Here is a 27,099-nt window from a genome sequence, read left to right as displayed (position 1 = left end):
GTAGTTATATTCCTCAATCCACTTCATCAATATTAGTGAAACTACTACCATTATTTGTGATTTACAATGGGTCACTTGACAACCTGACAACTTTAATAATTATCTCCTTTTACAAATTCCCATTTTTATGGCATAATATATAATTAGTTATGTAATGGCCAGAACACATTTATGTGACAAATTAAATTCTCTTGTAAACACTAATAGGGGTTATTCTATAATAGTTGGTCATTACAGATAATCTCAGTGCACCTGATCCAATTAATAATTATTTTTAATTAATTATATATTTTATATTTTGGATTTAAGACATAGGACTAGATTTACTAAACTGCGGGTATGAAAAAGTGAAGATGTTGCCTATATTCTAGCTGTCATTTATTTAGTGCACTCTACAAAATGACAGCTAGAATCTGATTGGTTGCTGTAGGCAACATCTCCACTTTTTGAAACCCGCGGTTTAGTAAATATACCCCATAGTGCCTAACATGCAATGTTCTTTCCCGGGCTGGCTTCGTCCATCCCGCACAGCAGGAGATCTGTGAGACATGGAGAAACTGGTCCGGCAGTGAGCATAGCGCAATCTAAATGCTTATCTTAAAAGTTGGACTGTCAGAGTAGAGAGCTTGCTCACGAGACAGCTTCTTCTATATCTCACTGGTTTCCTGCTGTGTGGGCAGAAGGAAACCTGGCCAGGGCAGTGTATAAATGTATAAGTAATGTCTTGAATAACATGCTGTATCCAAAGCAAACAGGTTAAGGGTTGTGATAAGTTAAATTATGTTAAAAAAACACGGTTCTTAAAATAATACTAAACTCTGTTAAAAAAGGTTTTTGTAATGACTGTGTATGTGTCACGAGCCGCGGCGGTAGTCACAGCCGCCACGGCTCACTCCCAGCGCCCTCTAGCATTCCGGCCGTCGCCTTGACGACCGTGATGTCATTTCCGGTGCCAAGGCAATGGTCGGATGCCAGCTGCTGTAGCGACGCGTCCCGGCAACAGAGGACAGTCGGGCCCGGGCGCAAGTCTATGAATAGCCTGTAGGCTAACTAGTCTAATGTATTAATTAAGCAGGAGCTGTGAATGGGTTCAGAGCTAGACTCTGAATGGTTGCCTGTTGTATTTAAGGCAGTGAGGTCTGAAGCCTCACTGCCGGTTATAACTTTGCTGTCCCAGTTTTGCTGACCTGCTTCTGTTTCCTTGTTCCTGTCCTGTGGATACTCTGTTTGACCTCCCGTGTATGACCCCTGCTTGGATTTGGACTCTGCCTGTTTTCTCATGACCCTGACCCTTCTGGCCTGTACCTTGGACTCTGCAAACTTGCTTGTGACCCCGACCTCTGGCGTGTTAACTGACTACCCTGCTTGCCTGTGGCCCTTGACCTTGGCTATCGTTTTGACTACCCGCTGCTTTCTACCAGTCTCCTGGCCTGCCGCTGTGGTCCCGTATTACCAACCCACACTACATCTGGAGCTAAGTTCTGGGGGCATCCGAGTACCAGTGAGCGTATCTAGCTCTAAGGTAAGGGCGGCTGCTAGAGGTGAAACCTCCGTCATCTAGTTCTGTGGGTTGGTGATCAGGCCAGTAGCCTAACAGTATGAACATGTTTTTAAGGATATATTAGTTAAAAGACTCATTATAAAAAAGTGATTTAAAAATAAGTTTTGACATTTTTTATCATATGTAGTTGACTATAGTTTTTTCAGAATATTTGCTTATTCCTAGCTTATCTGAATGCTATTTTCTCTAATGCAGAAACAACATATTTCCTGCACCCATATTTTACTTACACCAGTTATTTACCAAGCAGTGTATGTTGCTGTTCATGCTAATGTAAGGTTACATTAATGAGGGTGGGTAGCCTAATGTGATATAGGTAGACAGTCGCATAGGAACAGTAGGGTACAACTCTATCCATTTCGGAGCCCTGTGTTTGATTGGGCAAACTTATGAAAGTTTGTTGGAAAAGAAAATGGGCCTGATTGGTCAAGGCGCGCTTACTGAACGCAAACTGCGTTTTGGTTTAAAACACGTATTTCAGCTTTGCGCACGCCTGAATTCATCAAGGCATGGATCTCAAGATATGTGTGCGGTTGAATTCAGGTGTAGGTCTGCTGTGCTCTACTACACAAGACACTGCATACGTTCAAAGCCTATGTGGATAATATATTTGCAAAGGTATATAATTAATGTCTGCTGAACATAAAATACATTTTTACAGTTGCTCCTGATTGCACATTATAGCATGCATGAGACTGTCATCACTACTGTTCAGGACTTAGACTAGCCCTGTAGCTGGAACAAGAGAAACAAAGTAGCTTTGAGACGCTCAAGGCTTGATTCGGACGTGACTGCTTGCGCTCGAGTTTGGCACGCCCCTAGTGTACACTGACTATGGCAAAATGCCCCTTCCCTGCCCCATTCACTCCACAAAATCATAGGCTGAAGTGTCCTTTGCTATTGAAGACAAAGCGAACAGGGCTGCGTTTACTGGCATATGTCCCAGTTCTGGGCATGCACAGTGATTTTGTGTACGATACACTCAAAACCGGAAGATACGTGCCTTGATGAATCAGCCCCTATGTGTGCAGGGTGAGCAGAAGTGAGTGCACAAGTAGATGCACTACTCTACTTTGCACTGTCCTAATAAATTCTTAAATATTTGGGAATTTTTGAAATTTTTATACAGTAAACAGTATTAAAGTATGGTGTAACTTTATACTGTAACAATCTGAACCTCAATCGAACAAATAAATAACTATCAGACACAATGTATAGGATGGTTTAAGTAAACCATCTTTGGCTACAATGTATTAAACAAAAAGCTTTCATTGTATATCAGGTTCTTTACCAAAGATAGAGACGGAAAATTGAATCAGTTGCTGATCTGGAGGTTTTCGCACTGTGATTGAGATGTGTGTCTCTCTCCAGCAGGAATTTTTCAGGCTGTATTCTCTGCTTACTGTATGCAGACTCACGCATGTTGTAAGCGACTTTCTACAGATGAAGACATGAATATTCTGAAAGCTCTTATTGCTCGTTCACCCATGCATTTTAATGGTATTAGTCAGGAGCAGGTAAACCAGACACAGCCAAGCCAGTTTCACATTTGAGCTGCAATAATTAATGAAAAAAATCCAGCTTACGGACAGAGGGAAGGAAACATGTCATGTGCTCAATCCGAGGCAGTGCTAGCAGCAGCAGCAGCAGAGCTAGTCATTAAGCCAGACTGCACCATTTTTATTCTTATTCTGCGATGAGGTGCTTGTGGAATTTAAAAGAGCTCATCCACCCCCACTGACTTAACAGAGGTGGCCTCTTCCTGGCTGTAGTCAGAGGACGCAGGCTGTATTGAAAGGTCCCAGAAGACCTTTTTGGTTTGGTGAGGACTTAAAGGATGGTCTGTCAGCTGGTCTGAAGCTTGCATTTATTTACAGTCAATGAAATTCTGGGATGGTGCCAGCGTGAACGATCAGATCCTGTAATCTTTTTATTTTCTTGCTTCTCTATATCTTCTGATTGACACCTGCTGTGAGTTAGGAGTAATTGTTTCTGTGCTCTGTGGGCATTTATATGTTCTCTCATCTGATGGGTCCTGCAGCATATGGACACAAGCTGTAATTTATCTCTGGATTGGAGGATTACAGTGGAAAGTTCTGGCTGACAGCCACAGACTTAGTGGGAGAAAAAAAAACTGGATTTTTATTCTGTGGTCTGAGCTGAGTCCTTGAAGCTGGTGCTTGCCTTCTCAAAATGGCTCATGCTGCTGCTTCTATTAAAAAAGTACGGGAGTTGGACCTGCTTACCATTGACGATAAAGAGAAAGAGAGGGAAAGGAAAAGGCGTAAGATCCCTAGGGAGCGAGTAGATCGAAAACGTAAGGTATGCAGACTGCCCTCCCTCTATCCAGCCACTCTGTAGCTCATGATCACAAATGTGCATACAATTATCATGGGGCACCAGTGTCATTCACCTCATTGATTTGTTACGCCTGTTTGCTATCCATGTCTTCCATAGTGCAATTTATCACTCTCTGGCTTATCATCATATCATCATGCATCTGTACTCATGTACATATGAATAATTGCTTTTCATGTAATACAGCAGTCAAACCAGGCTGTTGCATTGAGAGGATCATGCATACATTAATATGTATGGGTTATTTCAATCCGTTGGGTTATAGTGCAATAGTGTGGATTTGTCCTGTACACCTCCCTTACAGAGATGCAGAGTTTCCCTGCATCAGTGAATCCTCTGTGCAGACCCCACCTTCCTCATGTTTGATCATATCAGCTGGGCATTATGCTATTGCAGAACAGCTGTTGGATACAGCATAACAGGACATGTACTAATGCATATAATGCAGATACAGCAGCAGATTTTTATTTTTCCACTCAAGATTTCCACGATCCCTCTGCACAACTCAACTTCAGTGTCTTATAATCATATATTGTTTTATCCTCCTAGCACAAAAATGGAATTATATTTGTTTAGGTTTGAATATGCTGGTTCTGCATTCTAGAGATTCTCTCTGTTCGTGATGCTCTGCAGGAGGGTTTGGCACAAGCAAATAAACATGTAAACTACGACGTATGAGTCCTGTATCTGTCATGTAGAAAAGGTATGTGTGGCTTGACAGAGGTGTAACATGGTAAAGCTGTGGTCTTCAGTTCAAACACTCTGTACATAATGCTCAGATGCTAGAGTCTCTTTCTAGACGAATGGTGCATCGACAGTCAATTATTGATGCTATTTCCTCTGCAATACAGAGCTATTTCTGTCATTATAATTTCTGCTGTGATTTTTCACATTTAGGTTTAGTACTTTCCATACATTGTAAACCAATTCATGTAATGCCGCAATATCAACAGGCAGCATTCTAGAAATGAATCAGACCTCTGATAATTTCCTGTCAACCCATAAGTGTGTGTGTGTGTGTATGTATATATATTATATAATGTATATTATACCTGTGGATAGACAGGAACTAATCAGGAGAGCTCTGATTCATTCCTATACACGCACCTATATCTAATAATAGGCATCTCCTTGAAGGTAGTGGGTGGGCATTGATTACCTCCCTCTCAAGGTGATGTAAAAACCTGTCTTCCATTTTTGCATGGTGAACAAACTGTGGAGTCCAGCTAACTGCTGATGAGAACATCTGCAAATACACTCCGTCTCCACCCGTTCCAGCTTGGTTTAGTATCAGGTCCTGCAAAATTAAGGCCCCTTTTTGCAGATCTGTACATAATCCGACGGCTATCAAATCCATGTGGAACTCCTAATCCCACCCAAGTCTGGTCCAGTCTGCCCATCATACTAAGTAAATATTTACTCATTCCCCGAATCCTGTCCTACTATCTGTACACAATCCGTAAAAAGTGATGTAAGAGCAGATCTGCATTGCTCCCCCCCCCCCCCATTTTTTCATGTTGGAAACACAACTATATATTCTTTATTAAAATATTAACATAGTATATTTTGCAGGAATTTGTTCTATATATTATTTGATGTTTTCTATCTTATTTTTTTTTCCACTACTGAAACACACATGTCATAAACTACTTTAGGTCCCTTGTGCCCTGAATGTGTCATTTTCTTTACAGAGCCCAGTGTCCTATTTCTTAGAATGCATATACATTGTTTGATTCAAATTGAATTAGCAGTACTCTCTATCATTGGAATATACATACAACTAAACAATTGCGCAATAAAAATCTAATATTGTATTGTAGAAATATGTACAAAGAGTTGTGGTGCAGCAGATAGTAGAAATCAGAAAGTAAAATTCGATGCTTATCCTTTATGATTTAATTTTCTTACATTACAATGATGTACCTAACTCTGACATTAGACAGGCCTAAGCCATTATGAATTAAGACACCATAATCCATATTTTTTGCACCCCAAAAGCACGATCTTGCCACCTTCTTTACGTTTTTTTACTAAGAACAGACAGAGGATTTGTGCACACAAGCATTGACTAATTACATTTTTTCCACTTCAGTATTGACATTAGAAAAATGTTCTATTTTCTCCTGTCCTTGTTCTGTCATACACTGTGGAAAGACAGGTGTGTGCATTCCACTAGTATCTCTATATAGAATTATGTGAAAGACAATGAAGGACATAAAGAATTAGCCAACAGTGGTGTGCATATAGTCTGTACATAACATTACTGCTCAAATGGATCCAGGAACAGATCTATCTATCTATCTATCTATCTATCTATCTATCTATCTATCTATCTATCATCCAGCTTTAGTGACTGTGACATAATTCGTATATACCTTTAACTAGGTGGGCTAATAGTAAGGGCAGGTGTTGATGAGGAATGCCAAACCTTCCAGGGCATGGCACTAGATAGACTCCAGGGGGCCTGATTCATCAAGGTACGCAAACTCATACGCATCTGCTAAACGGGACTTGAGCTACGTAAAACACCACATACGCAGCGCAAACAGAGCAGATACGGCACTCAAAGTCAACTCAATCTCAAACTCCAATGCAAATATAAGGGTTTGCGTCACTCAAAGTATGAAACATGAGTTTGTGTACCTTGATGAATCAGGCCCCAGGTCCCAGCACAGACCTTGAAATAACTCCTTAGGAAAAGTTTTGCTGTCCTCATATCCTTAGGTCTTCTTAATACTTACAGTTGGCAAAATTACATTTGATTATGAATCTCATGTGTCTACAAACCCTTAGTGACTAAATGAAGCCAATGATCTCCTCTGGCACTGCCTTACCCTATTTTGTACCCAAAGTGGACCAGCATAGCACACTTAAGTTCTACAGAGATGGTGTCATCATTATACACGGTACTTGTATTTGCTGTAGTTCCATCAAAAAGGAAATCTAGTTTAACAATGGTTGTCTTGAAGCACTCTGAATGAAATTGTCATGTTCCTATAATTAATGTTTCAGCACACGTGTTCTCCCAGGAGTATTTCTGTGCTGCCTGCTGTCATGTGACCTCCTTATTGGAGATGGAGGCTGGGATTTGATTGATAATTTGCTCTAATTTTATTTCTGTTGTCTTAGGTGAATTTCACTGCTGTGTATTTAAACGGGACATGTCATATTGTGTAAACAAGAAGATACAGAGTATCTGTGTATTATTTTGCTTGTCATTTCCTTTAGGTACTGAAATGGGAAGTGGTCTTTGGAAATAAGTAATCATTTTTAATAACAATCTTTACATTGTTATTAAAAGAAGATTAAATATTCGTTTACTGTAAATGTAAGGACATACCTCACTTCTTCAGCATAGTTCATAGCATAGTTGCCAACATTTTACAGTAGGTTGCTAAAAACAGTGATTCACTGCTGACCACCAGGCCACTAGATTACGTGTACATGTATAGCAGAGCCCCACTAAAACCTTTTACTATGGCTCCTGGTGGTTGCATGTTACGCCCCTGTTAATACGCATCATATCACATTTACTAAATTTGATTATAATATACTTTTTTTGCATTTTAAACAGTTCTCAAAATATTAATTTATTAAGCCAACATAAAAATAAAAGGTAATTCTATTATGCCATTGAAAGATAGGGACATTTTCAGTGACAAATCTTTATAACCAAGGACTGTCCCTGGACGGTCCCTTGTCATTTGTGACGATTATGTATTGTTATTTCCACTTAATACTCAGGTGTGACAATGTATATTGTATGTAACCTTGTAATGTAATCTCAACGTGTGCTTTGCTAGTTGTCATGAGTTTGAACCCATGCAAGTGTCAATAATCTGTTGAAATTAGCCAAACCAGAGAGAGATAGGCATCTCTGAGTAGTTTGAAGCCCCAAAGTTGTAAACCATCTAGCCAAGCAGAATGAGCAGAGGTATGAACTCAAGGTCCTGTGAACATTCCCGATCTCAGGACATCCCTAGCTCACTTCGAAAGCCCTGTGACATTTGAGAGATCAATCTGTCCTTATTGACAGCTAATCTCCAAAGGTGGGGGGTGAGAGCTATGTGGGAAAAGGTTTAAAATCTTCTGCCTTAGACAATAACGTGTGCATTTTCATGAGGGGATCTATCAAGACTGAAATGTCACATATTTCTCAATTGTGTTCCCTCACACACCAAGTCTTCACTAGTAAGTAGTGACTCTGGATTTATTTCCTATTTTATTTTCTGAAACTTACTTGTGCAATTTATTGTATGTCTTGACATTAACTTTTTTGTAACTGAGCCTTGGAAATATTTTACGGATTAAAATACATTTAATCTAGCATTTTCTCCGTGATTCTTTGTGAACTTACGAAGCCCAGGGAGGCTCATGCTACATGTGTATGTGATTTAAGTGTGAAACATTAATAGATGGTTTTGGTGAACGTAAGGACACCATAATAAATCCATTGTGGTGGCAGAAGAGGTGTTTTCATTGCTAAGTGACAAAGGTGACGCCAGTCACGGCCAACTGTTCAGATTGTTGTATCTGGGACAGGCTGGGCATTCTTGACAATATTGTAATCGATTGATTACTGTCCAATCAGGGCTGCCAAGAGGATTTTCGGACCCCAGTACAGAATCTTCTTGGGGCCACTTCCATAGCCACCGAATGGGGAGTGGGCAAACCAGGCTGATTGCGCTTCCCACTACAAAGGCACACCAGAGCTCCCTGGCAGGCCTGGGCCCCGGTACTTTTTATCTGCTACCCCCACCACTCAGCGCCCCTAAGTCCTATACCTTAAGGTGAAAATGTAAAATATACACAGTTTTCGCTCTAATATACTATAAAATTGTTATATTACAGGCACTGTAATGGCTGTCAAGAAATCAGTAAGGTTTCTTAAAGAGACCAAAAAACACTAAGGGGTTTATTTACTAAACTGCGAGTTTGAAAAAGTGGAGATGTTGTCTATAGCAACTAATCAGATTCTAGTTGTCATTTATTCAGTCATACTTGTATACCTTTCAAACTTAAGAGAATTCATGTCGGAAAGGGCATGGTTACACCATTATGGCAAACTAGCCCCGCCTCCTGCTAGGAAATGCCGACATTCATGGAATTTCATAGCAGGGGGAGCGACTCAGTGAATCAAGATCACATCATTAAGCCCCCCCTCCATCACCCCGGAGAGTATGCCTACTCTTCCGGGAGTCCAGGAGGACTCCACAAAATTCAGGAATCTCCCAGAGTTTCCGGGAGAATAGGCAAGTATGTATTTAGTACATTCTACAAAATGACAGCTAGAAACTGATTGGTTGCTATAGGGAACATCTCCACTTTTTCAAACCCACTATTTAATAAATATACCCCTATGACCTTCTATCCAATTCTAGGAGAGTTGGAAAGGTCTTATCTGAACAAAAACTGTTTCATTCTCTGTCTTAAATAAAATAGACTGGAAATTCCAGGAAAGAAAATCTCGTAACCTTCGTCCCTTTGTTTGTCTGCTCTCTAAAAATCATTTCTATCAATTTAATTCCTAAAATGTCTGTCGCTGTTACATATGGGTTTATTTGAAGAAGAACTTGCTGTTTTATTAGTCACTATAATTATTAAAGGTGTCCCGTCTGATTTTGGATCTGGTAGCTGAAGATCTTGTCCTACAATTGTACAAATCAAGGATACCATATTTATTTAGAAATAACGCTACCAAATGTTCTGACACCTTTTTATTTTCTTACATGTTGCCAGATATTTGGCAGTGTGTCAGCCCACATTTTAATTGCAAAATGTAATCTGTGCAGCTTTCCTTATTACAGTGAATGGTATATTGTCTAATGGTGGTCTCAGACACTTAATATAATATGGACAGGAGACCCACTTATACACATGCTTCAAACAGACAAAAACAACTGTGATTTTGATGGCCAGTTAGGCAACTTTAGACCTAATTGGCCATAAATCAAGGTGCACAGTGGATATAAAAAGTATATAGATAATCGTTTGGGAAAATAAATAAAAATAAAAATCATACAATACCACAGTTGCATAAATGTGCACACCCGTAAGCTAACATGTAGTGGAAGCACCTTTTCCTTTAATTATAATAGTGACTGTTTTGGAATAAGTCTCTATCAACTTTATATGCCTGGACTTTGAACTTCTTTCAGGGTGGAGTGTGAAAGAATTGGAAAGTCCATCAAATTGCGAAGGGACAGCCTGTGTACAGCCATCTTTAGGTCATTCCAGTTTTCGGTGTGATTGAGCTTGGCTCTGACAGGGCCATTCCAAGACTGATCTTCCTTTTATGAAGCCATTGCTTCATTGACTTGGATGTGTTCTTTGGATCGTTATCATATTGGAAGGTGAAATTCCACTTCATCTTCATCTGTCTAACAGAGGCTAGCAGGCTGTGTGACAAAATGTCTTGATATTTAGAGTTATTAATTATGCTCTCTGTCTTGATCACAGCCCCTTTCCCAGCTAAAGAGAAGCATCTGCAAATCATGATGCTGCCTCCGCCATGCTTCACAGCAGGCATGGTGTTCTTTGGTTGATGAGCTGTGTTGCCAAGCATAAAAGGTAACATTAGACCATAAGACATCTCCCCACATGGATGGAAGTGTTGAATGTATTGTTTTGCAAATTGTTCTTTTTTTGTGAGAAATGGATTCCTTTTTGCAGTCATAGCCCACACATGTGCAGGAAATGAGAGATTTGTCACATACTTGGAGTGACCAGTTCCTGCAAGAAATTCCTTTAGTGCTGCTGTTGGCCTCCTGGTAGCCTCCCTGATGAGACCTCTCCTTGTCCTGTCGTCAACTTGGAGGGATGTCCTGATATTGGCAATGTCCCATCTGTGCCACATTTTCTCCACTTATGGATGATAGTCTTCACAGTGTTCCATGTTACATGTAATTCCCTTTGAAATTCTTTATACCACCCCACCTAATAGGTACCTTTCAACGATAGGATCCCGTCGCTGTTTTGAAAACTCCTTGCAGTTCATGGCTAACCCAGCAGGATGAAACCAATAAAACTGCAAGGAAATCCTGCAGGAACAACTGATCTTTATTTGGGGTTAATTACAATCCTTTTCATTGCTGGCAAGTGTATGCTAATTAGCTTTGAACGTGATTTTGTCTTTGATTGTTTAACTCTGAATACAGCTACAGCACCATTATGAATATGAATACTTATGCAACCATCAACCTAAAAACCTATTTGATTTTTCGCTCGAAATTTGATGATTGCAGGATCACATTAAAGAGACTCCCGAATTCCGGGTAGGTATCCTGAACTCCCATGAGAGCAGGCATCTCTGCTCACTTCCTAGTGACGTTGTCAGGATGTGAGGCTCAATGATGCGATTCATGGGGAATCGTATCATTTTGTCCCTGCCCCTGCGAAAAAAATGCCAGTTCCTTTCCAGGGGCGGGGCTAAAATGGCACAATCGACACTGCTATGCCCCTTTCCCTGATCTCCCGGAGGTAAAAAACTAAAAGTCGGCAAGTATGTTTTACGTGGGGAGGAGTTATCATAATTTTTAAAATTGCAATGAATAGGTTTGCCAGCATAACATGGAGGTGACTATTGATATTTTATTTAGCACTAAATAATTTAATTTGGTATTATAATGAAGACAAAAAGAGATAAAGGGAGGGATGATTGCAGTGTGTGGGTTACCTGTTGTTATGTAATGACTGCTAGAAGAACTCAGGAATTGTGTGTTGCTAGGATACTCTATGTGCGCGTTGTGAGGATTCAGTGTATTGAGTCGGCTACTTAAACTGGGATAATGTGGTATGAAACCTCTACATTGTGAGCATACAATGTTTGTCATATACCTGAGAATAAATATGTATATAATACAAGAAGTAAAATGAAGGTAACCTCTTTATCATTATTGCTACATTTTTTCATTTGAATTAGTAATAGTATTTTACACTGGATGAAACAGCCCTATTTATGTTTTGTTTAGATCATCCTAATATTTAGTATGTGTTATTGTATAGAGAGAGTCAATAAGAGTGGTTTACTGAAGCATGGACCTCCCACTTTGCAAAATGCCATGTGTGCCTGTTTTGAAGAACTGGCATAGGCTTTGTACCTGTAAATGGGATCATCTGTGGAGGTGTAAAGTTTAGCATTTCCTGATGGGAAGAACAGGGAGCATCACAGGGGCGCACGCAGGATTGTCGGGGGGGGGGGGGTTCCCCCTGACCCCCCCCCCCCCCCAAAAAAAAAACGCGAGAGAGCCGCCGCGCATGCGCAGCAGCTCCATTTCAGCAGCGCTGTCCTATACAGCAGCCGCGGCGCTGTCAAAGAAGCGTCCGCAGCGGTGCTGTACAGCACCGCCGCAGACGCCTCTTTGACAGCGCCGCGGCTGCTGTATAGGACAGTGCCACTATGGTGGGCACTTAGTTAGCGATGGGGAGGGGGTTTCTGGAGACCCAGAAACCCCCCCCTCCTGCGTGCGCCACTGCATCAGAGCAGTCCTTACTGAGTGCGGTCTGATGGGAGGAACAGGGTGCATCAGAGCAGTCATTGCTGAGTGCGGTCTGATGGGAGGAACAGGGCGCATCAGAGCAGTCCTTGCTGAGTGCGGTCTGATGGGAGGAACAGGGCGCATCAGAGCAGTCCTTGCTGAGTGCGGTCTGATGGGAGGAACAGGGTGCATCAGAGCAGTCCTTGCTGAGTGCGGTCTGATGGGAGGAACGGTGCATCAGAGTAGTCCTTGCTGAGTGCGGTCTGATGGGAGGAACAGGGTGCATCAGAGCAGTCCTTGCTGAGTGCGGTCTGATGGGAGGAACAGGGTGCATCAGAGCAGTCCTTGCTGAGTGCGGTCTGATGGGAGGAACAGGGTGCATCAAAACAGTCCTTGCTGAGTGCGGCCTGATGGGAGGAACAGGGTGCATCAGAGCAGTCCTTGCTGAGTGCGGTCTGATGGGAGGAACAGGGCGCATCATAGCAGTCATTGCTGAGTGCGGGATAGCCTCGTTGATGTGCCTAGTTATAATTTTGTGTTGTGGGCCAAGGTTACTCATTTAGGGGAGTTGGGGGCTGCTGTTTTTGTTCTCGCAGAAGGATTTGCATCAGCCTATACTTGAAATGGACCCTTCATTGTTTGTGTACAAAGAATTTGAGTTTATGTGTGAAGAGGTGCTGTAACACACTGGAAGAGTTTTGTCCATCAACACATTCTGACATGAGTGCAATGGACTTGAACTATTCTTTCCTACAGCAGCAAGTTTGTCAATCACTGTTGCATTAAATTCAACTGTTCTAATTTGGAGTGCATAACCATGAAGGGAAACTCAGAGGTCATTCATCGCTCTAAAAATAAATAATCACTACCACATTAAAAGTGCATTTGGAGAATATGTCAATTGTTTCCAACACAGATACAGTGTATAATGCCATCAATAAATGATAACCAGTTTATGTTGCTGCTTGAGCTATAAAATGACTTCTGGCATCATAATGTATATGTAAACAAATGACTTACACCGCACTGAGTAATCCAATGAACCCTCCTTATTATAATTATAAATTAATATGTATTAAGAGGGGGTGCACTCACACATTGGACAATCATAATTTCAATGGAAAGAAGAGAGGAAAATGTGTATCACTGAGGCACTCCTTGGTTAACGAACTACATTTTAAATTAGAGTCAATCTTTATTGGTATGCATTAAAATATTATTAGAAAGGAACTCTTTTCAAACTTATACCGAAATTAATTAAAAATTGACGAGTGAGAATAGACTGGAATTAAATTATAATAGTTAAAATGGCAGAAAAAGACTGCCAACCACGCCTCTGCCACAGATTATTGGCATATCTGACTTTATTAATGAAAATCCATTGACTCTCAACAGACTGCTCGTAACCCCCCCCCCCCCCATCCACTCCTATATCATTATTCAACAATATCCCACACTCTAAACACCTAAACTCACAGCTAGAAACTTCATAATCAGACGGAGTCACATACTTTCCGAATAGTAATATTAATGTTAACAGACTTCAACGTTCCCTGGACTCTGTGTTCCTAAAATCAGAATTTATAGAATGTTTCAATCAAAAGTATTGCAAGGTCATATCTGAGACCATGTACAACTGATCTTGTAATGTCTACAAATTTACCTTCTTTCTTTTCCTCTTATCCTGTTATATAAGTACAAATAACTGGATGATTATCTGTTCAACCACTTTTAATGTAACTGATGGTTGTGAATCCAGGCATATTGTTCAGATTTATATTCCTGATGTATCCAGTTTATGTGCAGGCATATATCATTTTGAGCACTGTATCTCTGCGGTACAAACCCATGCGTAATCTGTAACATTTTCCATTGATGTGGCAGTGGTAATTCTATAGCACATATTCCACATTCATCTGAATGTATTTGTTTCTCTGTACATTCCACAGAATACTGAATACTGCAGTAGGTATAAATTAAGTAACAGGTGCTTATTCAACTAACATTTTTATACTTACTTTATACATTATATTTTATTGGGGCATTACATTTTCTACATGAAATGAAATAGATAAATATTTATTGCATATTGCCAAGTTTTAATTTGTTAAAGAACAAAATAAAAAGTTTAATGATCATCCATACAAACCTTGACATTACTGGCACCAGTTCTGTGATTTAGGAAGAATGTAACACATCACTGTCATTCATTACATAATCAGAAAGACAGAAAGGAGTGCAAAAAAATCAAAACATGGCACACAGTGAGTAATTCAATAGGGCTCACATGCATAGCAGAGGCATTTCACACTGAGAGATGTTTACTCCATGTGCTGAGAATACTGGCTGTGTATTGGAAGGCAGCCCCCATCCAACCTCATTTACATGCATAACTGGCCTGGTAGGTGTAAAAATAGACAAGCAGTGCCTGAATTGGAAATGGACACTCAGTGATGTCTGCAGTTGTTGGAGATGAATTCCAAGAGAGATTCTAGTGAGCACAGACAGAGACTGTGTGAGGGAACTTCTGGACCACAGAAAGAAGTAGCGGGTCCTGTTTGTCTGGAGTGCACGTGGATGACTGACACTGCTGACAAGTGCATAGTTTAGGTCCAAATAGTTATGGGCAATGCAGCACTCTGCCAGGCCTGTCACACTGGGAAACCAATTGGTCATGTTGGAAATATCACAGATTTGGAGAAAATCCTTGATTACTATGGCTACTTAAGTGAAGGAAGCACAGAGCAGGAAGACGCGGTGAGTGTATTTGTAACAGAAATAGCTGTCACCTTGATTGGGAGGAGATGCTGGGTGACAGGAGCAGTCACTGCAACTTGTACAGAGTAGACAGATAAACAGATAGATATTCATCCAGCACTCATATACTTTGTAGTAGATATAAATACTACATTAGGTGCATAAAGTTTTCATAATCCATCCAGAACATTCACTTTATGTCTGGAAAATATTTGCAACAAAAGTGTTTCTGTTGTTCATACAACATAAAAATTGTAATCATTTGCTGAGGAATTACGCGCTGTATTTGTTGTGGAAACATTGGACATAGCAATACTCTTACATGCATTTTTGCCGTGATAAATTGGCACCAAGAAAAGTCTGAAATGTAATGAAGGTATCTCTTAAATTGTGCTTAATTTTACTGGCTTATCAATGGAAGTGTTCCTCAGGTTTACACATTTTTATACCTTGTCACCACAGCCAAGAATTCACTACTTTGTTCGATTTTTGTGCAGGAATTTTGCTACTTTACCTACCAACTGTATTCACCTGTTACACAAAATAATAATGACTGTTACTGAGAACATTTGAATCATGAAACCTCCTGCAGTCCAGATTAGTTTAGGACAATAGAAAGAATTACTAGGCCAGGTACTACTAGGTTCATTTGTATATTAACGATAACATTGTAATTGCCCATGTGGACTTTGAGGCTCCCTAAACTGGTAGTCGCTGCTGGTAGTATAGGTTGGACATATTGATAGATTAGTAGCAAAGTAATGACTTCTCTAAGATTTATATAATGTGATTACTGTAGCTCTAACATACTATCAGAATGGTCTATCTTCTTCTTTTTTGTTTAGGTGACATCATAAGGAAAAGCACCACAGCTAATATTTAGGTCAGGGCTGTTCACCTAGTGGCTCACAGGCCACCACAGTTTTTTGTTTGTTTTTCCAGTAACATTCAGCCCAAGGTCATATACATATATCAAAGCATGTAACCAACTTCATTTAAATTCTTGGAAAGCACTGACTGTCTTATATCTTTTGAAGAGGGGTTTTGCATATAAGCTTCACATATATCGGTGTGGCTTGTAGTCTCCTAGGCAACATAAAGGGTCAGCACAGACTGGTAGACATAGGTACCGGGTTGTGGAGTCTGAATATGAATAATTAGCACAATGGAAGGCAAGTACTTTACAGTGTTTTGTTTCTACAGCAGTTTGTAGGAGATTTTTGGTGTTTATGATAGAGCTGCTATGTAATGTACATAATATGTACAATATTAGCCTATTTAATGTCTCAAAACACAATAGAAAAAGCACAAAATGTGGTTATTAAAGGGCATGTTTATTAGCTTTTCCATGTGACGCTTCTGGTCACTAAAAATCTTATCCTAATGATCAATGTGCTCATGTTATTTCCACCTGCAGGCTTATATAATGGAAGAGTCCTTCTTCATGCTTAACTCAATGGAAATTATTAATGCTTAATTCCAGGTGACTTCCAGGTGACTTTCACTGTACTTTACTCCAGCCCACACTTGTCATTGGTTGCTGTTTCTCCTTTGTAACTTTAAAATTGTTTGTCTTTAAAGAGCTATACAATTTATGTTTAATTACCTAGCAAATGGATTATGTAGGCAAAACAAACCATTTGCATGTGTGCATGTTCTAAAGATCAGCATTACGGTATACATGCAGAGCTGTGGTGAAAAGTCAGACTAACACACAACAATATATATAACCATCATGGTTCGCATTTGAAACTTTCAATTTGGAGTTTAGTGGCCCTTTATTAAAGCCATATACTGTAGATCTTCATCATCATCATCATCATCATCATCAACATTTATTTATATAGCGCCAGCAAATTCCGTAGCGCTTTACAATTGCGAACAAACATTGATAAGACAATACTGGGTAATACATACAGACAGAGAGGGAGGTAAGAGAACCCTGCTTGCAAGCTTACAATCTATAGGACAATGGGAGTTAGAAACACAAGGGCATGCGCTACATCATATTGCACAATGGACCAGCTAGAATGCAAAGGTAAAAGTATTGAGTGGGCTGTGTGTGTTTCCAATGTTGGTCAGAGGGTTGATTTTGCAGTTATGCTAATTTGAATAATAAATTGCATGCCACAAAACATGTTGAATGTTCTGCAAGCTCACTGTTGGTCGCAGAGTACAGAAGCTCAGAGTGCTGGCTAGAGTTATATGAAGCCCCAGGCATGCAGTTCACCAGAATGCAAAATGTGGCTGAACCTGGTGCTTTTCAGAGTAAAAAGGAACAAACACACAAATATAAAGTAATCCATTAGAGGACCTACACTTTTGAAGGCACACTTGTCATGTGTAATAAAACCATGTATAGTGCCCTGTGTACAATGAATATAATTTTTTAAAAAAGAGCCGTGTGCCTCCTCCCTCGCCAATCCTCAACCAACCCCAGCTCTTGACAGACAGGGCTGGTTTCCATTATAACAAGAAGACCACATGTGTGCTGTAGTGAAAACTAGCCCCAGGCTGGTACTTGCAAGACTGTTGTTTAGGCCCATGTAAGGATTGGACAAATAGTGACCCATCTTTACTGATTACACTCTGATAATCTACAGTCAGTGGCACTGCAATGGAACTATATTCTGCAGGGTCACATAAGTACATTTTCTGTTCAGTCATCTAGTTTTTAGAATATTTCTTACGAATACTAAACGCTAATAATAAGAACATACAGATACAAGTATATAGTAGTGATGAGGTTTCAAGTGTATCTGTATGTCCTTATTATTCTTTCGATATAATATTTCAGAACATGACCAAAGTGAACATGTCACTCAGTTACAATAAATGTGTGGAATTTTGGGTCTATTCATTTTCTGGTTTTAACAATCTAAAACTAAATTGAAATTGCATTAATTTGCATGCTGTTAATATATAGCTATGGAATGTGTTGGTGCTTTATAAATAAAATATATAAATTACTTGTTTGAGCTAATAGGTATTACTGTTTATCTGCAATGGAAACAGAAGTCCCCTTAGAGGTCATATGCACATAAGTTTCCTATGTGAAGAACAGCAGATTAAATGCACACTGCAGCATGACAATTGGTCACATGCTTACCTTGACTATTTCACGCCCTTCAGCTAACAGTTTAGTATAATTGTTAAATACTTTGGTACAACAGTTAAGCCTGAAAATCAAGCTCTAGCTGGCATTAATGGCCTGAACTTGCTGATGCTAGTTTAGAATCCAGTAGGAGTAGCAATGCAATGACTCACATGATGTCTTCCTTTCATCTGTCTGCTTAGACTCTTGTTCCAATGACATGCCATTGTCTCTACAATGCACTTCTTATTTAAAGAACATTCTTGCACAAGTGACCACAAAGCTATCTTAAATATTATGTTATCTAGTCTGGCTTTTTCATTAATTTAACATTTTCTATTTACTCCCAATATTCTGCCTGTTAGACCCTTTATGTTCAATGTAACTCCTGAAAGTGAAGGGACGCAGAAAAAGGATTTTTTTCAGTAGGCCAATATTTTTATTTGATTTTTGTAAATGTATTGTTTCAAATGTGCATATTGCATTAGATGGACTAAGTGATTTATTTGAAATGAAAAAGTGCTGATGTCATCCAGTGTATAGTTCAGATCCACTTGTTTGATTAAAAAAAGACTTGTACTGGCCAAAATAGGACATACTTTGAATACGCACTTCACCATCCCTAGCAGATGAGTTAAATATCTCATCCAGCAAAACAAAAACTTGTTTTTATGGATTGAGTGTCTGGCACATTATTGTGTCTATTCAGCAGGTAGTAATGTTAACCACGTGCCCCATCAATCTGCAAAAAGTTTGCCCACCCCTCAGTGGAACCATTTTGCAAACTGTGTTGCACGGTACCACTGGTTTGTAAATATTTTGAATGTGTGTGTGTGTATATATATATATATATATATATATATATATATACATATAAACAAAAATCACGATACAAATTGGCGCGTAACTCTATAATGATAATTGTCCAAATAGTCCAATAGTCGAAATAGTCCAAAATTCATAGAACACTTGCTGATGTGCAGGCAGCTGCCAGTTCCCAATAATACCAGCTGATCTGTTTGTAGTGTGGGAGGTAACTGGAGCACCCGGAGAAAACCCACTCAAACACAGGGAGAACATACAAACTCCACACAGATAAGGCCATGGTCGGAAATTTAACTCATGACCCCAGTGCTGTGAGGCAGAAGTGCTAACCACTTAGCCACCGTGCCAGATGAGAACTAACCTAACTATGCATTGCTATAAAACCAGAGTGACAGTGAATATAAGAGGACTTCGGGACTACAAACAGATAAGCTATAACGTTTTTTTTATATCTGGTACACATATATTCCTTTGGGTTCGGTACACATGGTGTTAGCACGAAGGTCTGCACTCTCTTTCTTGCTTTGCATTCTTGGATCACCCTATCTCTTAGGTTGTTGCAAGATTGGGTCTTAATCGGACAAAGTGTACACGTGTTTTGTTCCATCTTTTGGTACACACTAATTAGATATTGAAGATTGTTATTACTGTAACAATACTACACTATTTTGGCGCCCTATTCCTTTCTTCTTACTTTCAGATTTTTTTCCAGAATTACCATCTGGTATTATTGGGAACTCGCAGCCGCCTGCACATCAGCAAGTGTTCTATGAATTTTGGACTATTTGGACAATTATCATTATAGAGTTACGCTCCAATTTGTATCGTGATTTTTGTATATATATATATATATATATATATATATATATATATAATATACTATATAAATGCCTAGTGGCGTGTGTGGGGGAAAAAAACAAACAAGCTGCAGCGCCACCTGCTGGGCAGAGTTATACACTGACCTATATATTTCTTGAAGGAGAAGTGACAGTTGGGAGTGGTTGGTGGTTGCCGGGGGTGACAGTGGGGAGTTTTTAACACCTTAAGTAGCTTGATGAAGGATGTGACGATGAAGATGAAGGATGAGGTGATGGAGAAAAATGATGAGGTGGTGACATGTGGACAAAACCACGTTAAAAAAGGGCACTTGCGTCGGGAAGTAACGCTCTTCCCCTGAGGAGGCCTGGGCTAGGCCCAAATGCATGACAAGAACATTTTTAACACCTTAAGTAGCTTGATTTGACTAGAATGCATGAGTATCATGCACGGGATAACTTGTGTGTGTGTATATATATATATATATATATATATATAATTAGTAGGTTTTTCTAAAAGTAAGTTTATATGTTTCAGAGATGCAACTTGTTTGAGCTATAATTTACCTTTAGATTGTTGTTAGTGTAACATACATGGCTTTGTTTACATATGTTCATGCCGCTCCGTTTACCTATATAGGAAATACAGAACTGATTACACAATATTTTATACTTAAAACACGGAATAAGATAAGGGAGAATCGTAATGCTACTTCCAAGTGACTAATGAGTAAAGTGTACATATGAGTGCATCACAATGTAACCGTTTCATGTCTATTCTTACCAACCATAGTTGGAAATATATTGAACTGGGACTAATTTTAAGTGGAGAAAGAGGCCATTAATCCAGAACGCACACAGACAAAAGTCCCATCATTATACCTCCTAGTAATAGAGCCTAGTTAGATTTAGTAGAGCTTTTAGTTTGTTCCCCAATTATTCTAGGAACACAAAAAGTGAACAAACTTTTTAGTGCTATTAGCATAATTCTTAGCCTAAAGTCAAAATCAGTCCTAACTTAAATAACAATAGACCCGATATTAGTCAAGTTAAATCTCTCTGCATTTTGGGTTGTAGTGATGTGAAAATGTGGTGCAGTTCTTTTTTTCACAAGCCATAAATCTAAATATACCCATGTTCTGTGAAATAGCTTTCAGTTTCAAAATACTAAAATCTTAATTTATATGAAAAAATAATTATACAGGCTTAAGTACTTCTAAGATCATCATCAGGAATTCTCTATGCATGCCATTAGTAAGTATAATGAGTTCATAAAACTATATTTGAAAGAGAAGACATTGGGGTATATTTACTAAACTGCGGGTTTGAAAAAGTGGAGTTGTTGCCTATAGAAACCAATCAGATTCTAACTGTCATTCTGTAGAATGCACTAAATAAATGAAAGCTAGAATCTGATTGGTTGCTATAGGCAACATCTCCACTTTTCCAAACCCGCAGTTTAGTAAATCTAGCCCCTTGTGTTGATAAGTTTGATGATACTGCCTAATTGTGGAAGTATGTCCAGTTTTTCATTGGTTAAACTGCAGTATGTCCAGTTCTTCATTGGTTAAGATGCAGTATGTCTAGTTCTTCATTGGTTAAGCTGCAGTATGTCCAGTTCCTCATTGGTTAAACTGCAGTATGTCCAGTTCTTCATTGGTTAAGCTGCAGTATGTCCAGTTCCTCATTGGTTAAGCTGCAGTATGTCCAGTTCCTCATTGGTTAAACTGCAGTATGCTGTGTGCATACATGGATTGTGGGTGTGATGCAGCATTTAGCCTCACTGCAGTGACTGCTCAGCTGAGCTGTGATTTATCTGCTTACACGATTGGCTGCACATCAGGGGGACTGGTGACACATCAATGCAGATTACTGTTTTTTTTGGATCACAAGACATGCTGCTTGCAGTGACCTTTAGTTAAGTTGACAAATTTGTACATAGCACCAGTGCTTTTTTTGACATAGAACACACCGGATCGGTGTTCCGGCACATTTTTTCTACAGATTTTCAAACTCTTGAACATTTAGTCCACGTCTTCTTTAATTTTTTTTTCTCTTTGCGGTGCTGCTACAGTGCAGCACCGCATCTTAGTGTGTGTCCTGCTTTCGGCTCTGGCAGCGTTGTGACGTCACAACGCTGCCAGTGAGAGAAGCCACGGTCAAGCAAACTGGCAGTGTAGCGAGAAAAGAAGCACAGAAGGTAAATAAGTACAGACTACAGAAAGCGGGGGAGAGGGCGCAGAAAGAGAGAGCTACAAAAAAACGAGGGGGACAGAAAGAGAGGGCTACAAAAAGAAGGAGGGGGGCAGAAAGAGAGGGCTACAAAAAAATGATTTTACTACGCACATTTGCCTTAAATACAATAAATTAAATTTATGTTAAAAATTGAATATATCATTTTTTTTAATAAAAGATTATCAAGATGTGAGTATCGACACCTTTTTTCTTTAAAAAAAAAAAAAGCACTGCATAGCACCATTCAACTCAACATTGTACTCACTCCCAAAGGTACCATATATGCCAATAATTATAAGTGGGTGCCAAGGTTTAACACACTCCTGTGCATTGATGCTTTTACACACTTTTAGTACCATCTTGTAAATGTAGGGTACATCTATCAATGTGCAGGCATTTTCCATTGCGAACAGCTGCCTGTTGTCTTTTCCTAGTATTTAAGATAAATGCTGCTGGTAAAAGATTTCTACATATGATGAAAGCTATGGGTTCCAGGATTAAAGCACAGTATTTTGATGAAATTCTGTCACCATCTTTATTCACAACAGGTTGTAATCAGCTATACAGGTGTGTTCACCAAACACTGACTAGAAGGCGCTCTAACCAGCAGGGCTAATGCTGAAATAGAGATTTAGACAGTGGCGCACGCATGGGGGGTTTCTGGGTCTCCAGAACCCCCCCCCCTCCGCTAACTAAGTGTCCACCATATGTATACAGCACTGCCGCGAACGCTTCTTTGACAGCGCCGCGGCTGCTTTATAGTACAGTGCTGCCAAAACAGAGCCGCATGCGCAGCAGCTCTCTCGCACGTTTTGGGGTTTTTTGTTTTTTTTTGGTCAGGGGGCGAACCCCCCCCCCCCCTGACAATCCTGCGTGCGCCCTTGTTAGAGGTATATTTACTAAACTGTGGGTTTGAAAAAGTGGAGATGTTGCCTATAGCAACCAATCAGGTTCTAGTTATCATTTATTTAGTACATTCTACAAAATGACAGATATAATCTGATTTCTATAGGCAACATCTCCACTTTTTCAAACCTGCAATTTAGTAAATATACCCCTTAGAGTTGAGTATTTTTCACTAATTTTAGGGGTGTCTATATGAAAGTCTTTTCCCAGGCTGGCGCAATAGTGAAGGTCCGCACCAGACGCACACTGCAAAATGTATGTTCTTTAGATGGATGCTGGGGACTAATATGATATCACTGATGATATCACCAGTAATGACTGTTGCTAAATTAACTCCACTTGTTTGGGAAACATAAGACAATTTTGGATACTTTTTGTAGTGAACTATGCACATCACAAGAGTTATTATGGAAACTGCTGCCATTAGTAAAATCTGTTTTCATATTTGTACAGTGAAATCTTAAAATATGATCACATAGGAAAAAATGACTTTTTGATATTAAGCTTAGACAGGCATAAATCATTTACGTTGGTCATATAAACTAAATGGAAAAAATGTAGCTGTAACTAAAACCTGAAACTGAGTGACAAATTAGATTTTTGTTTGTTTGTGTTTTACAGTCAGACAGCAATACCAGCTTCCTGAAAGCTGCTCGATCTGGCAATTTGGACAAGGTACTGGAATACCTGAAAGGAGGGGTGGACATCAATACTTCTAATCAGGTACAGAGAATTACCCTTTCACTTTAAAAATATACAAAACAGCATATTGCATATTTGTGGGTATTGGTTTTTATTTTATTTTTTTATTTTTTTTTAAAAGTCAAAATAGCATATTCCCATTATAGATTATAAGGATATTACACACCCTCAAGGTAGAAACACTTCACCTGCAATTTTGTATATTTTCTTTGGACATATATTGTAACCTCTGTGACTTATATATCTGTACACACAGTAAGTCTATATTACAAATTACATAATCGTGATTTAGAAATACAGTTTACCTGAATATTGTGTTACTTGAATCAATGTTATATTTATAAGGGATGGTAATTCTCAGAATACAGGCTACACTTAGCAATGTTATATATTGCAATAGCAATATTAGACTCTTCAACAATATATATGTTATGTTTTTTATTTCATACTAACTAAATTTGGTGTTCATAGCAACTATTTTGTGTGTACTCTATACAAGGCAGTTATCTGAATATATGCCTTAATCATGTGACCTACCTCAGATATATTTAATATCCCACATGTGTAATCACAGAAATATGTTAAAAGGCCTGCTTCTTTGTTGTCATAATTACATTGTATCACTATTATTGTGATTTATCAGCCATCCCTACTGATTTTCCCCTCTAATCTTAAACTGTGGTGGACAAATCTTCAGAATTGTTTTCTGTACTGATTATACAAATGTATACTAAACACTCCTCATTTCTCTATAAAAAACTGACAAAATGTTTTAATGTAAGCAGTAACAAAATAACATCACCATGTTTGCACATGTTTAAAGAACAGAGGTATTTAAAACTTATAAATCATCAATATTTTAACCCTTAACACCCCCCCACCCCCTTCCCAAAAAAAAATAAAAAAATAAATAAATAAATAAAGCAGTATTGCAACTGTTGAGCTATTGCAGGGCTTCAATAGATTTACAAATTTGGGAGTGCTCTTTATGCATTCAATAAATGGTCAAAATTAGATGTCCCTCTGCAAATAGATCTCAGAAGACCTTGACAGCTCTAAATAGATTCAGAGGAAGAAACGTGGTATGTCATTGTTAGTCACTGCAGCTGCTAGAAATGCTGTCTGTCCCCTATTGAATAAAAGTCCAAATGAAAATGTATACTTTTAAGTTGGACAAACCTGTTTTATTTTAATAAACATGTTCTTGCTGGCCTCACCAACTGTCCCATGTATGCAGACAGGGCGTCAGACTAAGGCAGTGGTTCCCAAACTTTTGCAGTTCGCGGCACCCTGAGAGTCTCCAAATTTTTTCAAGGCACCCCTCCAATATAATTATTGAGCAGTCCTGTTTTAGAAGTAGTTGGGTCAAAAAATTGTAATAAGTACTTTTTTAGTTGTATGCAAAAATGCCCCCTCTGCATCCAGACACTCTGCCCCCTCTGCATCCAGACACACTGCCCCCTCTGCATCCAGACACACTGCCCCCTCTGCATCCAGACACACTGCCCCCTCTGCATCCAGACACACTGCCCCCTCTGCATCCAGACACACTGCCCTCTCTCACACTGCCCCCTCTGCTCTCTGTCACGCTGTCCCCCCTCCTCTGCTCTCTGTCACGCTGTCCCCCCTCCTCTGCACTCTATCACGCTGTCCCCCTCCTCTGCACTCTGTCACGCTGTCCCCCTCCTCTGCACTCTGTCACGCTGTCCCCCTCCTCTGCCCTCTCTCACGCTGTCACCTCCTCTGTCCTCTGTCACGCTGTCACCTCTTCTGCCCTCTGTCATGCTGTCCCCCTCCTCTGCCCTCTGTCACGCTGTCCCCTCCTCTGCCCTCTCACGCGCTGTCCCCTCCTCTGCCCTCTCACTTGCTGTCCCCTCCTCTGCCCTCTCACACGCTGTCCCCTCCTCTGCCCTCTCTCATGCTGTCCCCCTCCACTACCCCTCTCACGCTGTGTCCCCCTCCACTGTCCCTCTCACGCTGTGTCCCCCTCCACTGCCCCTCTCACGCTGTCTCCCCCTCCACTGCCCCTCTCCTCTGCCTCGCTGTGCCCCTCCTCTGCCCCTGCTGTCACCCTCCTCTGCCCCACTGTCACTCACCTCTGCCCCGCTGTCACTCTCCTCTGCCCCTGCTGTCACCCATCTCTGCCCCTGCTGTCACTCTCCTCTGCCCCTGCTGTCACCCTCCTCTGCCCCTGCTGTCACCCTCCTCTGCCCCACTGTCATTATCCCTCTCACTTCTTTGCCCAGCTGTCACTCTCCTCTGCCCCGCTGTCACCCTCCTCTGCCTCTCCTCAGGCCCGCTGTCACCCTCCTCTGCCTCGCTGTCACCCTCCTCTGCCTCTCCTCTGCCCCGCTGTCACCCTCCTCTGCCTCGCTGTCTCCCTCCTCCGCCTCTCCTCTGCCTCGCTGTCACCCTCCTCTGCCTCTCCTCTGCCCCGCTGTCACACTCCTCTGCCCCTGCTGTCACCCTCCTCTGCCCCTGCTGTCACCCTCCTCTGCCCCGCTGTCACTATTCCTCTCACTCCTCTGCCCCGCTGTCACTCTCCTCTGCCCCGCTGTCACCCTCCTCTGCCTCTCCTCTGCCCCACTGTCACCCTCCTCTGCCCCGCTGTCACCCTCCTCTGCCTCTCCTCTGCCCCGCTGTCACCCTCCTCTGCCTCTCCTCTGCCCCGCTGTCACCCTCCTCTGCCTCTCCTCTGCCCCGCTGTCACCCTCCTCTGCCTCTCCTCTGCCCCGCTGTCACCCTCCTCTGCCTCTCCTCTGCCCCGCTGTCACCCTCCTCTGCCTCTCCTCTGCCCCGCTGTCACCCTCCTCTGCCTCTCCTCTGCCCCGCTGTCACCCTCCTCTGCCTCTCCTCTGCCCCGCTGTCACCCTCCTCTGCCTCTCCTCTGCCCCGCTGTCACGATCCCTCTAACTCCTCTGCCGCCGGCCAGCCATATAAAAAAAAAAGAAAGAACACAGTAACTTACCAATCCGCTGGGCGCCATGACCCAGCAGCCTTCTCTCTCCCGCAGCAGCTGTCACTGAATATCGACGTCAGTGACAGCTGCTGCGGGAGAGAGGAGGCTGCTGGCGCCCGGCGGATTGGTAAGTTACTGTGTTTTTTCTTTTTTTTTTATATGGCTGGCCCGCGGCACCCCAGTGACAGCGCCGCGGCACCCCTGGGAGCCGCGGCGCACAGTTTGGGAACCGCCGCACTAAGGATATAATAATGTTTCCCTACCAAAATGACAAATCGTAAAGGACTATCTTGCTGCTCTGTCTCACTTTGGGTCTGATGATGAAGTTAGGGGCAAAGCAAAAAGAAGGAGCAAATTTGCACCTGGACAAACCATGTTACAATGCAAGGGGTACAAATTATTTTCTTTTT

The 27,099-nt window shown here is 40.8% G+C and overlaps 1 protein-coding gene across 22 annotated transcripts in view; it reads left to right on the top strand.

Annotated features, from left to right (window-relative positions):
- Positions 1-3,154: 3,154 nt before the first annotated feature.
- The window catches only part of ANK2 (ankyrin 2), a 202,091-nt gene continuing 178,146 nt past the window's right edge, over positions 3,155-27,099 (top strand). For 5 of the 22 annotated variants that reach the window (XM_075200371.1, XM_075200375.1, XM_075200372.1 and 2 more), the window contains exons 1-2: positions 14,853-15,153; positions 23,650-23,751. In XM_075200371.1, the coding sequence (XP_075056472.1) occupies positions 15,019-15,153; positions 23,650-23,751 (237 nt within the window). In that variant the 5' untranslated portion in view covers positions 14,853-15,018. Of the gene's footprint in view, positions 3,884-14,852; positions 15,154-23,649; positions 23,752-27,099 lie in introns of those variants that run through there. The other 17 variants (XM_075200404.1, XM_075200374.1, XM_075200376.1 and 14 more) reach the window with 8 other exon arrangements.

This window comes from Mixophyes fleayi, chromosome 1, assembly GCF_038048845.1.
Source record: "Mixophyes fleayi isolate aMixFle1 chromosome 1, aMixFle1.hap1, whole genome shotgun sequence".
Taxonomy (NCBI): domain Eukaryota; kingdom Metazoa; phylum Chordata; class Amphibia; order Anura; family Limnodynastidae; genus Mixophyes; species Mixophyes fleayi.
This window is presented reverse-complemented; position numbering and strand designations above follow the sequence as displayed.